The 13,107-nt window shown below is 34.5% G+C and overlaps 2 protein-coding genes across 3 annotated transcripts in view; one reads left to right on the top strand and one right to left on the bottom strand.

The window, feature by feature from the left end:
* Window positions 1-2,461, bottom strand: part of rfx1a (regulatory factor X, 1a (influences HLA class II expression)) — a 40,644-nt gene extending 38,183 nt beyond the window's left edge. The window contains exon 1 of one of the 2 annotated variants that reach the window (XM_059348681.1): window positions 2,195-2,461. The gene's annotated coding sequence lies outside the window, so the exon portion shown is untranslated. The remainder of the gene's footprint in view (window positions 1-2,194) is intronic. The other variant, XM_059348682.1, reaches the window with a different exon arrangement.
* Window positions 2,462-6,946: 4,485 nt separating this feature from the next.
* Window positions 6,947-12,792, top strand: LOC131983862 (relaxin-3-like). The gene is made up of 2 exons (XM_059348687.1): window positions 6,947-7,118; window positions 12,284-12,792. The coding sequence occupies exons 1-2, from the start codon at window positions 6,959-6,961 to the stop codon at window positions 12,559-12,561; spliced, it is 438 nt and encodes a 145-aa protein (XP_059204670.1). The 5' UTR covers window positions 6,947-6,958; the 3' UTR covers window positions 12,562-12,792.
* The last annotated feature ends 315 nt before the right edge of the window (window positions 12,793-13,107 follow it).

The raw sequence follows: 13,107 nt of genomic DNA on the forward strand, positions 1-13,107 counted from the left end.
AAAGTGTCATTAATGTTCATGACACATCCCATGTCATGTTTATGACATGCTCATGTCACTCTTATGTAGACACCTTAGATATTAGTGTCAACAATAAAACACTGATAAACTAAACTGAGAACTAAACCATCTCCCTCTAGCTCTTCTTTGCTGGCTTCTTATCTGAATGTGGCCAATTGTCAAAGAAGTGATGATCTTAAAGGGTAAGATCACATGATTTAGGCAAAAAAACTTCTTTGACAAAAAATGACTTAGGCGATTATTTTAACAGGGTGACGATTTAAGAGCTGGCATCTAGACATTTAACATGGTTTTATTGATAATAACCAAAATCATTACAAAGAAAACCATGTTAAATGTCTAGATATCAGCTCTATAATTAAACTCTTATCAGATATTTTTGTTGGAGGAGAAATCAAGGGTGCTCTAATAATTTTTCCATGATGTATGTTTATTAAATATGTGACGAATCTGCTAACTGAGGTAAAACACAGCTGCATACACCAGTACGGGAACCAGTAAGTCTGGAAACCAGTAAGGACACAACACTGCTAACCAGTTACTGTAGAAACCAGTAAGGACACAACACCAGTAAGGACACCAGTTAGTGTTTTAACCAGTAAGGACACAACACCGGTAACCAGTTACTGTAGAAACCAGTTAGGACACAACACCGGTAACCAGTTACTGTAGAAACCAGTAAGGACACAACATCAGTAACCAGTTAGTGTAGAAACCAGTAAGGACACAACACCAGTAACCAGTTAGTGTTTTAACCAGTAAGGACACAACACCGGTAACCAGTTAGTGTTTTAACCAGTAAGGACACAACACCAGTAACCAGTTAGTCTGGAAACCAGTAAGGACACAACACCAGTAAGGACGCCAGTTAGTGTAGAAACCAGTAAGGACACAACACTGGTAACCAGTTAGTGTTTTAACCAGTAAGGACACAACACCGGTAACCAGTTAGTGTAGAAACCAGTAAGGACACAACACCAGTAACCAGTTAGTGTAGAAACCAGTAAGGACACAACACCGGTAACCAGTTAGTGTAGAAACCAGTAAGGACACAACACCAGTAAGGACGCCAGTTAGTGTAGAAACCAGTAAGGACACAACACTGGTAACCAGTTAGTGTTTTAACCAGTAAGGACACAACACCAGTAACCAGTTAGTGTAGAAACCAGTAAGGACACAACACCGATAACCAGTTAGTGTAGAAACCAGTAAGGACACAACACCAGTAACCAGTTAGTGTTTTAACCAGTAAGGACACAACACCAGTAAGGGCACCAGTTAGTGTAGAAACCAGTAAGGACACAACACCAGTAACCAGTTAGTGTAGAAACCAGTAAGGACATAACACCGATAACCAGTTAGTGTAGAAACCAGTAAGGACACAACACTGGTAACCAGTTACTGTAGAAACCAGTAAGGACACAACACCAGTAACCAGTTAGTGTAGAAACCAGTAAGGACACAACACCTGCAAAGCACCTGCAGAACGCCTTCCTTGGCCCCGCCCCTCACATAACGCTAAATGTTTCACCTTTCCATGATCAATAAGCTTGATTAACCCAGCAGCCAGTTATTGATCCTGCTGTGCCGCTGCATCAACACTCACCGACCAGCTGAATAACATGTAGAAACACTTTAAACTGGTTTATCCTCCTATCTGCTCTCTGTTTCTACCTGCTGGGTAGTAATGTAGTCATGTAACGTTGTCAGGGACTTGGTTGGTTCTGGAGCGGTTGCTAGGGAACATAACGTCTCCCAACCGCCACAGAACGCCCGTTTATAACCGTTAAAGAGCCGTTTGGTGTCCGTTAGTGGTAACGGTTAACGGTTAACGGTAGACAGTAACGGTTAACGGTAGACAGTAACGGGCACCGGCCTGTCGTGACGGTAACACTGGTCTCTACAACAACCAACCGCCATTTTGTGCCTTTTGCATTTGACATCGCCATAACAACGGCCTGCTCCAGCATGTATCCGAGGCGGCGGCGTCACGGCGGGAACCAGCCGGAGCCACCGGGACCAGCAGAGACTACCGGATCGATACCCGGAGCCGACTGATTGTCAACACGGCGGCTAGTTATGGCGACTGGAACAACAAGGGAAAACAGCAACAGCACCGTTCATTTCAAGCATTATTGGACATTAAATATCCCCTGTGTGTAAAGAGCTTCACCTCTGAATCCACGTGTGTGTTTCCCGCCGGTAAAATGTCTCCTTTTATTGTTTTACGGCGGATTCAGTTGTTGTTGTTGTTGATTCTCGTTGCTGGGTTCTTGTCGCCAGGGCTACCGTGGCTATGGCGCCTCGTCCTCACCAGGGCAACTGTTGCTACCCACCCGCTCCCTTCCCTCCCCCCTCGTCGCTCTGATTGGCTGAGGGCTGCCAAATTGTCTTAAAGGCACAGTAGCAGCAAATTTCTACTACAAAGCCTCCCACGCCCATCTGTGTCTGTCAGTGGCGGACTGAGACTGTTGGAAGGCAACATGATCTCACAGAAATCCGTGAAATAGCCACGGATTTCGCTTAACTCAAAATCCGTGGAATAGCCAAGGAATCGCTCAAATTTCCGTGAAACTGACACGGATTTTGCTACAATGCAAGTTAATGCCAGTCATATCCCGTGGCTATTCCAACATACAAAGTGATTATGTACATTCACTGAGTGAAGATTTAGAAAATAAAACATATATTTCTCGCTACAAATGTGATCAAAATCCATTTTTATGCAGAAACTAAGTCAAAATATTGATTTTTCACTAAAAATGAGAGAACTGTCCGCCATGTTTTTTGTTCTGACCGCTGGGACCTTGAAAGTCACGTGACTTGGAACAAACCAATAGCCACGGGATATGACTGTCATTAACTTGCATTGTAGCGAAATCCGTGTCAGTTTCACGGAAATTTGAGCGATTCCGTGGCTATTCCACGGATTTTGAGTTAAGCGAAATCCGTGGCTATTTCACGGATTTCTGTGAGACCAGGTTGCAGGGGCGGAAAAATAATAAAAAAGGGCCCATTCTGCACAGCATGGGGCCCCAACAGCACGCAGAAAGCTATGATGCATCATGTATCCCATGATCATTTTAATGCATTTTTAATTTAATGAGAATAAAGAAGCAAAAATAACCATTCCCTCTCTCCAATATTGTGAATTATATAACAATTGAAATCATCAGTCATTCATATCAAATCGCAATTAGATATTTTTTTCAAAAATGTGCATCCCTATTTACCATACACCGTAAAAAATAAATAAAAAACTGTTGTTTTTATGGTAAAAAAAACCAGCAGCTGTGGTTGCCAGAACTTTACCGTAATAAATACGGTGCAACTTTTTCTAACATTACGGTAAAATGATATTAGCACTGTTGATTTCACATTTAAAATCGCCATTTTAGTCCATATTTTTACCCTAAAAATTAAAATGTTTTTCCATCAAAAGAAACGCTGTTCTGCTATATAACTGACAAGAAAATACTTAATGAATGCTGCATAAATTTAAAGATTTTACCATTAAATATTACAGTATATTTCTGTTAGAGATATGGTGTTTTGTACATTTAACAGTGAGAAAAAGTATTTTTACAAAAAATAAATGCAAAAATTATGGCTTGATAACACAAGTTTTTGAGACCTCTACATCATCAGTGTGATATTTTTTTCCTGAAAAACCTGACGTATACATGTGTTGAAGAAAAAAAAACTGAGCAACAAATTGCACAAAAATACAAGATATAGCAAAATTTATATGCAGGTTCCACTGGTGGATCAGTCATTGCTGCGTGAAAACTTCATATCAGCAGATGTATGATGTTGTGTTATATGGAAAAAAATATGTTGCATGTTTGAGGAAAATGTTAAAAGAAAGTAAAGCCTTAAAAGGTTAAAAATGTTGGGTTTTATATGTTTTTGTTAGTTCAAGAAAAACAAACTGTGAGCAACAAATTGCACAAAAAGAACTGATGTATCAAATATGATACAAATTAGAATCATATATCCCTATTGTTTTTGGATTTTTTTTAAATTATCTGTCAGCAGGTTCAATAAACACTCCAGTTTAAAAAAAAAGAAGAATTTTCTGGCAATTATTTAATGGTTCAGGCTTTATAGGGTTAATGCATTTTTAATTTAATGAGAATAAAAAAACAAAAATAACCATTCCCTCCCTCCAATATTGTGAATTATAGAACAATTGAAATCATCAGTCATTCATATCAAATTGCAATTAGATATTTTTTTCAAAAATGTGCATCCCTATTTACCATACACCGTAAAAAATAAATAAAAAACTGTTGTTTTTATGGTAAAAACCAGCAGCTGTGGTTGCCAGAACTTTACCGTAATAAATACGGTGCAACTTGTTCTAACATTACGGTAAAATGATATTAGCACTGTTGATTTCACATTTAAAATCGCCATTTTAGTCTATATTTTACCCTAAAAATTAAAATGTTTTTCCATCAAAGGAAAACGCTGTTCTGCTATTTAACTGACAAGAAAATACTTAATAAATGCTGCATAAATTAAAGATTTTACCATTAAATATTACAATATATTTCTGTTAGAGAAATGGTGTTTAGTACATTTAACAGTGAGAAAAAGTATTTTTACAAAAAATAAATGCAAAAATTATGGCTTGTATATATATTACATTGCTACAAACACACTGCCAGAGTATTTTACAGTGGAGTTATGTTTTTTTTTTAATAAAAATGTAAAAAACACAGTTTTGGCTAATATATACATTTACAGTGTTTCATTGTAACTGAAACTGAATTAACTCATTTATCATTTTACGTCTTTTACTGTCATGGTTTAGCAGTTTTTCACCGTAAAATCTACAGACATTTTTTTTACAGTGTACATTAAGTATATAGTATGCATTGTTGATACATTATTCATTTATAAATACAAAATATGAGCAACTTAATTCTCATATTGCCCCCTCATGACCTCCTCAGGTCACTCTGTGTTAATGGACTCCCTCTAAAATGCCATTTTGTTTGCTTGTTATCACATTAATTACACATTCATCATCCCCCATTGTAATTTCCTAAACGAGCGACCTTTGACTATGTGGATACACAGATAAAAATATGTTTTATTTTTTGTCTGACTCATAATAATTCTTCCATGTTATCTGCCTTTGTAAATGTCACTGGTTCCTGTCTGAGTCCTCCCAGTTCACCTTTAGGCAACGAGACGACAGAATGAGCTGTTTTAAAGGAAAAGGAAATGATACATACTGAGGTTATGATGGCTCTTCCTCTATTAATTATTAAAATGGATGAAATGATGTAAATAACTGTGATAACAATCACAATGGCCTAAAAATATCCCAGTAGTGGTGTCAGTGAATGGTACATTTATCCTTTATTCATGGCAACATGCGTCATTAGAGCAAAAAGGTTCATAAAACCTGTTTTTTTGTTTGTTTTTAAAGGAATTACATTTACGATGCTCACTGCAAAACAAGGTGTTTAGTCTAAAACCAGATCAAACAGTAAATCTGAGGGAAATGATCTTGCTGCATGGACAGATAATTTACCTTGACAAGATTTAATAAATTAAGATTATTAAATCTAAAGTTTTTTTTTTATCTTGGTAAGAACCAAATAATCATCAGGTCACTCTGCTCGGGCCAGTTCATCACTGCTGGCAGCTTTAATTTATCTCTTTTGTACATTTTTTGTCTTTTTTGGTCATTTTGTGACCAAAACTAGATGTAAAAAGTCACAAAATGACCAAAAAAAGACACAAAAAAGACACAAAAAAGACACAAAAAGACGTGAAATGACCACAAAAGAAACAAAAGATGTAAAATCCCCCAAAAAATACATAAAAAGACAAAAGATTACAAAAAAGACACAAAAAGAAATGAAATGACCAAAAAAGAAACAAAATACGTAAAATCCCAAAAAATACATAAAAAGACAAAAAGAAAACACCAAAAAAAATACCTTTTCATGTCTTTTCTGGTCACTTTTTGGTCTTTTTGTGTCTTTTTTTGTGTAAAAATTTGTATGAAATCTAGAAATAAGCATGTTGAACACTTAAAATAAGAAATTCACTCTTAAAACAAGATAAATGATCTAACACTTCTAAATCTAAAGGTTTTTTTTATCTTGGTAAGAACCAAATAATCATCAGGTCACTCTGCTCGGGCCAGTTCATCACTGCTGGCAGCTTTACTTTATCTGGTTTTAAGAGTTAATTTATTCTTTTAAGTGTTCAACATGCTTATTTCTAGATTTAATAATCTGAATTTAATAAATCTTGTCAAGGTAAATTATCTGTCCATGCAGCAAGATCATTTCCCTCATATATATTTACTATTTACTATATTTACTATATATATATACTGTTTTTTAGTTTATATATATATATATATATATATATATATATATATATATATATATATATATATAGAAACTAAAAAACAGTAGAAGCAATAAATAAATAGTACATTGACATCAACACCAACCAGTGATTGTAGAGCAGAGCAGGATGCAGAATGATTTCAGTTCATATTAAATGTTGTGCATGGAGCAGCCTTATGGCAGGGAGGATAGAATAATTATCATTCCATATTCAGGAATAAATCTAAGTGTGCTGTGATGGAGTCATAATAATATTGGGGACATTAAAGGTGATGAAAGTGCTTCTCATGCTGAAACACAATTAGATGATCAGGCCTCTGACATATTGTTAATTATTCCACCTCTGCTCCTCTTTTTGTCTCCATAAAGGTCTCTGGCTCTATCTCTCTCTGGATCTCTTCTTCTTCTGCCACAGCCGGCCTCATGCGCAGTCAGCCTGCTGGACTCAGAGCCTTTATAAACCAGGACCGGAGGACCGGGTCTCACAGAGCCAGATCTCTACAGACACAGCCTCTCCTGGTCCAGCCTCTTCTATCAGCTGTTAGTGTCCTGGTGCTATGTGGACGGCGGTGGTCCTGGCGGTGGGTCTGCTGGTGGCGGGGGTCCAGCCCCTGGAGGTCCCAGCGTACGGGGTCAAGCTCTGTGGCCGAGAGTTCATCAGGGCCGTCATCTTCACCTGCGGAGGCTCACGGTGGAGACGATCCCTCAGGAGCTCAGGTGAGAGGAGACCACTTCACCGTTAACCCTTTATCAGGCAAAGAACTATATTTGGTAACTTCAGGTAATATTTCGAGTTGCAGTCGAGTTGAAAATGACCCAAAATGACTAAAAAAAGACACAAAATGACCCAAAAATGACAAAAAAAAGACACAAAATGACCCAAAAATGACTAAAAAAAGACACAAAATGACCCAAAAATGACAAAAAAAAGACACAAAATGACCCAAAATTACTAAAAAAAGACACAAAATGACCCAAAATGACTAAAAAAAGACACAAAATGACCCAAAAATGACTAAAAAAAGACAGAAAATGACCCAAAATGACTAAAAAAAGACACAGAATGACCCAAAAATGACTAAAAAAAGACAGAAAATGACCCAAAATGACAAAAAAAAGACACAGAATGACACAAAATGACGAAAAAAAGACACAAAATGACAAAAAAAAAGACAGAAAATGTTGGACTGTTTGACTTATTTGAAGTGTTTTGGTCCTTAATGATCTAAATCAGATATTACAGCTTGTTACTTTTGCAGTGTTGTCTTTGTTGTCTTGACATAAAATTCTTTTGCAGCATGAACACTCAAATATTTAAGTTGAAGCAACACGTTGGGTTTTACAGGTTATTAACCCTTTATCAGGCAAAGAACTATTTTTGGTAACTTCAGGTAATATTTCGAGTTGCAGTCGAGTTGAAAATGACCCAAAATGACTAAAAAAAGACACAAAATGACCCAAAATGACAAAAAAAAGACACAAAATGACCCAAAATGACAAAAAAAGACACAAAATGACTGAAAATGACAAAAAAAGACACAAAATGACTAAAAAAAGACACAAAATGACCCAAAAATGACTAAAAAAAGACACAAAATGACCCAAAATTACTAAAAAAAGACACAAAAATGACCAAAAAATGACTAAAAAAAGACACAAAATGACCCAAAATGACTAAAAAAAGACAGAAAATGACAAAAAAAAGACAGAAAATGTTGGACTGTTTGACTTGTTTGAAGTGTTTTGGTCCTTAATGATCTAAATCAGATATTACAGCTTGTTACTGAGATTTAACGATGAAAACAAGAGTTTTTTCAAAAACGATAACTAACTGAAACTGTATTGTGTGGTTACAAAACTAACTAAAACTAACTAAAATTATAGTGAAAATGTCCTTAGTTTTCGTCTTTGTCAACTTTTTTCATTCATAATTCAGTGTTTCTATTTGAACAGGAACACATGGTGAATATGTTTACTGAGACTGGGATGTTTACACTAGAACCAGAATACAAAACACCCAGAACTGTAAGAGTTAATAACCTTATTGAGGCTGAGATGATAAACCAAAGGAAATGAAGGCACATACCCATTACAAAAAAACTAAAACTAATAAAAACTAAACTAAAACTAAGCATTTCAAAAAATAAAAACTAGACTAAAACTAGCAGACTCACTCTAAAAACTAACTAAAACTAAAACTAATGAAAAATCCAAAACTATTATAACCTTTGAAGAGACCACTTCACCGTTAACAACCTGTAAAACCCAACACGTTGCTTCAACTTAAATATTTGAGTGCTCATGCTGCGAAAGAATTTTAAGTCAAGACAACAAAGACAACACTGCAAAAAGCCACATCTCAAAAACAAGGGGGAAAGTACAGAAATTAGGTATATTTTGCTTAAAAATATCAAAATTATCTGCCAATGGAAGAATAAAATGTGTCTTGTCAAGACTTTCCAAAACAAGTAAAAATATCTAATCTCAATGAACCACAAATACCTTAGAATTAGTTTATTCTAACTGATAACAAGTGACTTTTTCTGGATTCTAATGAAATACATGTGACCTATTTTCTCAATATGTGTAAAAAATATTGTTGAATGAATAATCAGTGAATGCTAGAGCATCATCTGGACATAATGATATGATAGGCATTATACTTATAGAAACCAGCAAAGTCACAATAAAAACTAGTCAACTTTTCTTCAGACAGATACAGAGATTTCCATCTGGCTGCTTGTTTTCATGTGAAGAGGTCAAATTATGTCAAAGTTATGGTTTCTTAGTTTTGCTTGAAATAAGAAATTGTTACTTTTAAAAAGCAGTTTTTAGACTTAAGACTTAAGTGTTGGTGAACCAGCTTTGTAACTGTTGATATTCTAGTTTCCAGCATGTATTTACTCAGTTTAGGTGATAAAATCTCAGTAACAAGCTGTAATATCTGGTTTAGATCATAAAGGGGGACCAAAACACTGAAAACAAGTGAAACAGTGGAACATTTTCTGTCTTTTTTTAGTCATTTGTGTCTTTTTTTTTTGTCTTTTTGTGTCTTTTTTTTGGCTGTTTTGCCTCTTTTTTGGTCAATTTGTGTCTTTTTGTGTCTTCTTGGTCATTTTTGTCTGTTGTTGTGTCTTTTTTTAGTCATTTTGTGTCTTTTTTTTTTCTTGTAAGTGTTGATGAAACAGCTTTGTAACTGTTGATATTCTAGTTTCCAGCATGTATTTATTCAGTATAGGTCATAAAAGCTCAGTAACAAGCTGTAATATGATTATTATTTAGATAATTAAGGACCAAAACACTTCAAACAGTCTGAAATAAAAACTGCTGACTAAGAAGAACTATCTGATCAGACAAAGAATAAGCAGATATCCCCTTTTTATCTGAGATATTTAATCTTAGTTAGATTTCAGTTTTGCAGTGAATGGAGTTAACTCAGATGAATCTTACAATATTTTAAGTTAAAAAAAAAACAAATCCGTGTGTTTCTCTGCCGTCAACTTCCCTTAAAACTACACGCCAATTTTTGTTTATTAATAATAATAAGTAAAACCGGAGATAATGTCAAAAATATTGAGTATAAGAATACAGAACTAGATGTTATCCTAATTTTACCTCTTATATTTTCAACCTGTGTTCACATTTGAAACATTAAAAAAATCGTAATTGAGCGTGATTATGTTTTTAAAAGACAAAAAAAAATTTTATATGTCCGATTTCATCTTTTTTTGTGCTTCTTTTTGGTTCAAAATGTTGATCCAGTAAATCTAAGTTTAAAAAAATCGTTATCAGGTCACATAGCGGAGGTTGTGCTGAAAAAACTGAACATTTCTAAAGTGGTAAAATGAAAAATATTCAGAAACTAACAACTCCATAGAGTTAAATAACTTTTTGCACAAATCGTTGTTGTATTGAACAGTAAAAATTATTTATGATAACAAACAAGCAACACTGTTTTACAGTGTGACCTTAGGATTTCTCTTCTTCAACCACAGTCAAAGTTTAATCTCTTTTATGATTTAATCTGCTGACCAGAACACATACATTCATTTTATGACAGCAGCTTTTTATGATTTCTCTGTATCTCTGTCAATGAGTTTCTATCGTTAGATTTTCTGCTCATCTGTGATCGTGTGCAGTGATTTACTTTAATGGAGGGAGAAGAAAATGTTATTTTAAGTGCAGATGGACAGATTATTATTACTTAAGACCTATATTTTTAATTTGGCTTTTACCTGAACCATTTTTAGAGATTTTAGTGTCATAACATCTTCTCTTTTATATATATATATATATATATATATATATATATATATATATATATATATATATATATAAAATATATAATATATATTTAAAAAACGGCAGCTGTGGTTATGGAGAAAAACATTTTTTGTATTACTACACCAATTTTACACACATGGGTCATCCAAATTTGATTTAAATACTATAATACTATACTATAATAATAGTAATTTGTTTCAAATAGTTACTTTAGCAGTAAGAGGGGCCAAACACTCATATATTTAATATATTTAACATGTTTATGTATCTTTTTTTTCCTCACACATACAGTGGATATGAAGGTTTTCACAGCGCTTCGCTTTTTCCACATGTTGTTATGTTACAGCTTTATTCCAAAATTAATTAAATTCAATTTTCCTTATAATTATACACACAATACCCCATAATGACATGTTTGACCCATGTTGTGCATTAGAATAGTGATACAAAAAGAGTTTTTATTCAAAAAGTAAGAAATGAAAACATAAAATGAGGATGTATGATGATCAAAAACAAGTTAATTGAGGAAAACCTGGAATACTGAATGATGAAAATAATTTATTACAAAGATATAGAACCAGTGGTGGTTCTAGACCAGTTTCACTGTGGGGGACAAAATCAAAGGGGCACATTAAAAAAAGGCAAAAATGATATTTAATCATTCAAAACCTTTATTTTAGCTTAGGGTTAGTTTGTACGAAAATGACATTTCTCATTTTTGTGCACAATTACTTTTAATTTTTCACAATTTACTTTTTTTTAACTTTTATTTTGAAAGTGCAGTACAGTGAGAATTATCTTTTTTATACACACGCTTTTATTGCACAATTAAATTATTATACAATGTAACATTCTGGGTTCCTTTTGTGTACAATGAGATATTGTTTGAGCAAAAAATAGGTGATTTTTCCGTCGTTCATTGTTATAAATTGATCATTTTATTATTAACCCATAAGAACCCAGACTCAGTTATCCTTAAAGGAAAGTTATGGGGGATATACCACCATTTCTGATGTGTTTTCAAAAACACTATCCCTAAATGTCAAAGATCTGTGATGTGACATAAACGTTACATTGGGCGCTTATAGTATTTATGTTTATAATATTTATGTTTATAATATTTCGTATTTTAAAATAAAATAAAAACTAGACACAAATTTGCCTTTTTCTCTGCATCTCCACAACATCTATCAAAATTGTCACATTATTAGTTCTGTTTAACAACAAATTATTTTTTAGATTTGTTTTTAAGTAGCATAATAATAATAAATTGATAATAAATAAATAAATACAAATAACCATGTGTCTTTTTGTTTATCAAAATTGTGACTTTAATTTGTTCAGGAAATATGGTCAAAACAAATTAAATGCAAAACAGGACAAACTATCAACGGATTAGAATTGTTAAATGGGTTTTAAACTTAGCCTAGTAACAAAAAATAGAAGATTTAACATGTTTGTTACACGGGTGTCACCATAGGTTCTTATGGGTTAATTTGACACAGGGGCCACAGCAGGGCCGTTAATGACATCACAGATAATAAATAGTGTGCTCATGTGTTTCCTGGTTCTTCTTCTGCCCGTTCTGCTGCTGTCAGATGTTCCAGAGGAGGCGCTGAGCTCCCTGCAGGAGGAGTCCTCCGAGGGCCTGGACCCGGCCCTGGAGACCCTCCTCCACAGGAACACACAGCTGAGCTTCTCCTCCAGAGACCACCAGGAGGGAGCGTTCAGCAGGAGGACGCGCTCCTTCATCACGGAGGAGATCCTGGAGGCGCTCCGCAAGGCCGACCGCAAGGGCCGGGACGTGGTGGTGGGCCTGTCCAACGCCTGCTGCAAGTGGGGCTGCAGCAAGACCGAGATCAGCTCCCTCTGCTGAGACCCAGACACATAGGAGAAACACTCATATATACTCTCTGGTTCACTTCTCATACACTTTCAATCATTACACTGCAAAAAACAAGAAATAAATCACTAGAATTAAACAAATACATGCTGGAAACAAGTCAAATTATCTGCCAGTGCAGAAAGTAAACGTTTCTTTGTTAGAATTTTTTAAATAAGTTAAAAGTCTCTCTTGGAAAAGAGATTTTTTAATCTCAACGAGACTTTTACCTGGTATATATATATATATATATATATATATATATATATAAATAAGTCCAAATCTAGCTTGAATAGCGCAACTGTAGTAACATTAAAATAAGCCAGAAATACTTGAAACGAGCACGTTTTGGTGATAGAAAATGCTTTTGAAATAACATTCAAACGACATGCAGACATGAGTAGAAACACACTAATGTTTTCAATCATTACACTGCAAAAAACAAGGAATAAATAACTGGAATTAAGCAAATACATGCTGGAAACAAGTCAAATTATCTGCCTGTGCAGTAAGTTAATGTTTCTTTGGAAGAATTCTTTA

This window comes from Centropristis striata, chromosome 13 (assembly GCF_030273125.1).
Source record: "Centropristis striata isolate RG_2023a ecotype Rhode Island chromosome 13, C.striata_1.0, whole genome shotgun sequence".
Taxonomy (NCBI): domain Eukaryota; kingdom Metazoa; phylum Chordata; class Actinopteri; order Perciformes; family Serranidae; genus Centropristis; species Centropristis striata.

Excerpts from the sequence above, each read along its gene's own strand:
- LOC131983862 (XM_059348687.1), top strand. The coding sequence starts at position 6,959 with ATGTGGACGGCGGTGGTCCTGGCGGTGGGTCTGCTGGTGGCGGGGGTC. Across the intron at positions 7,119-12,283 it reads ACGATCCCTCAGGAGCTCAG|ATGTTCCAGAGGAGGCGCTG; the intron begins GTGAGAGGAGAC and ends TGCTGCTGTCAG.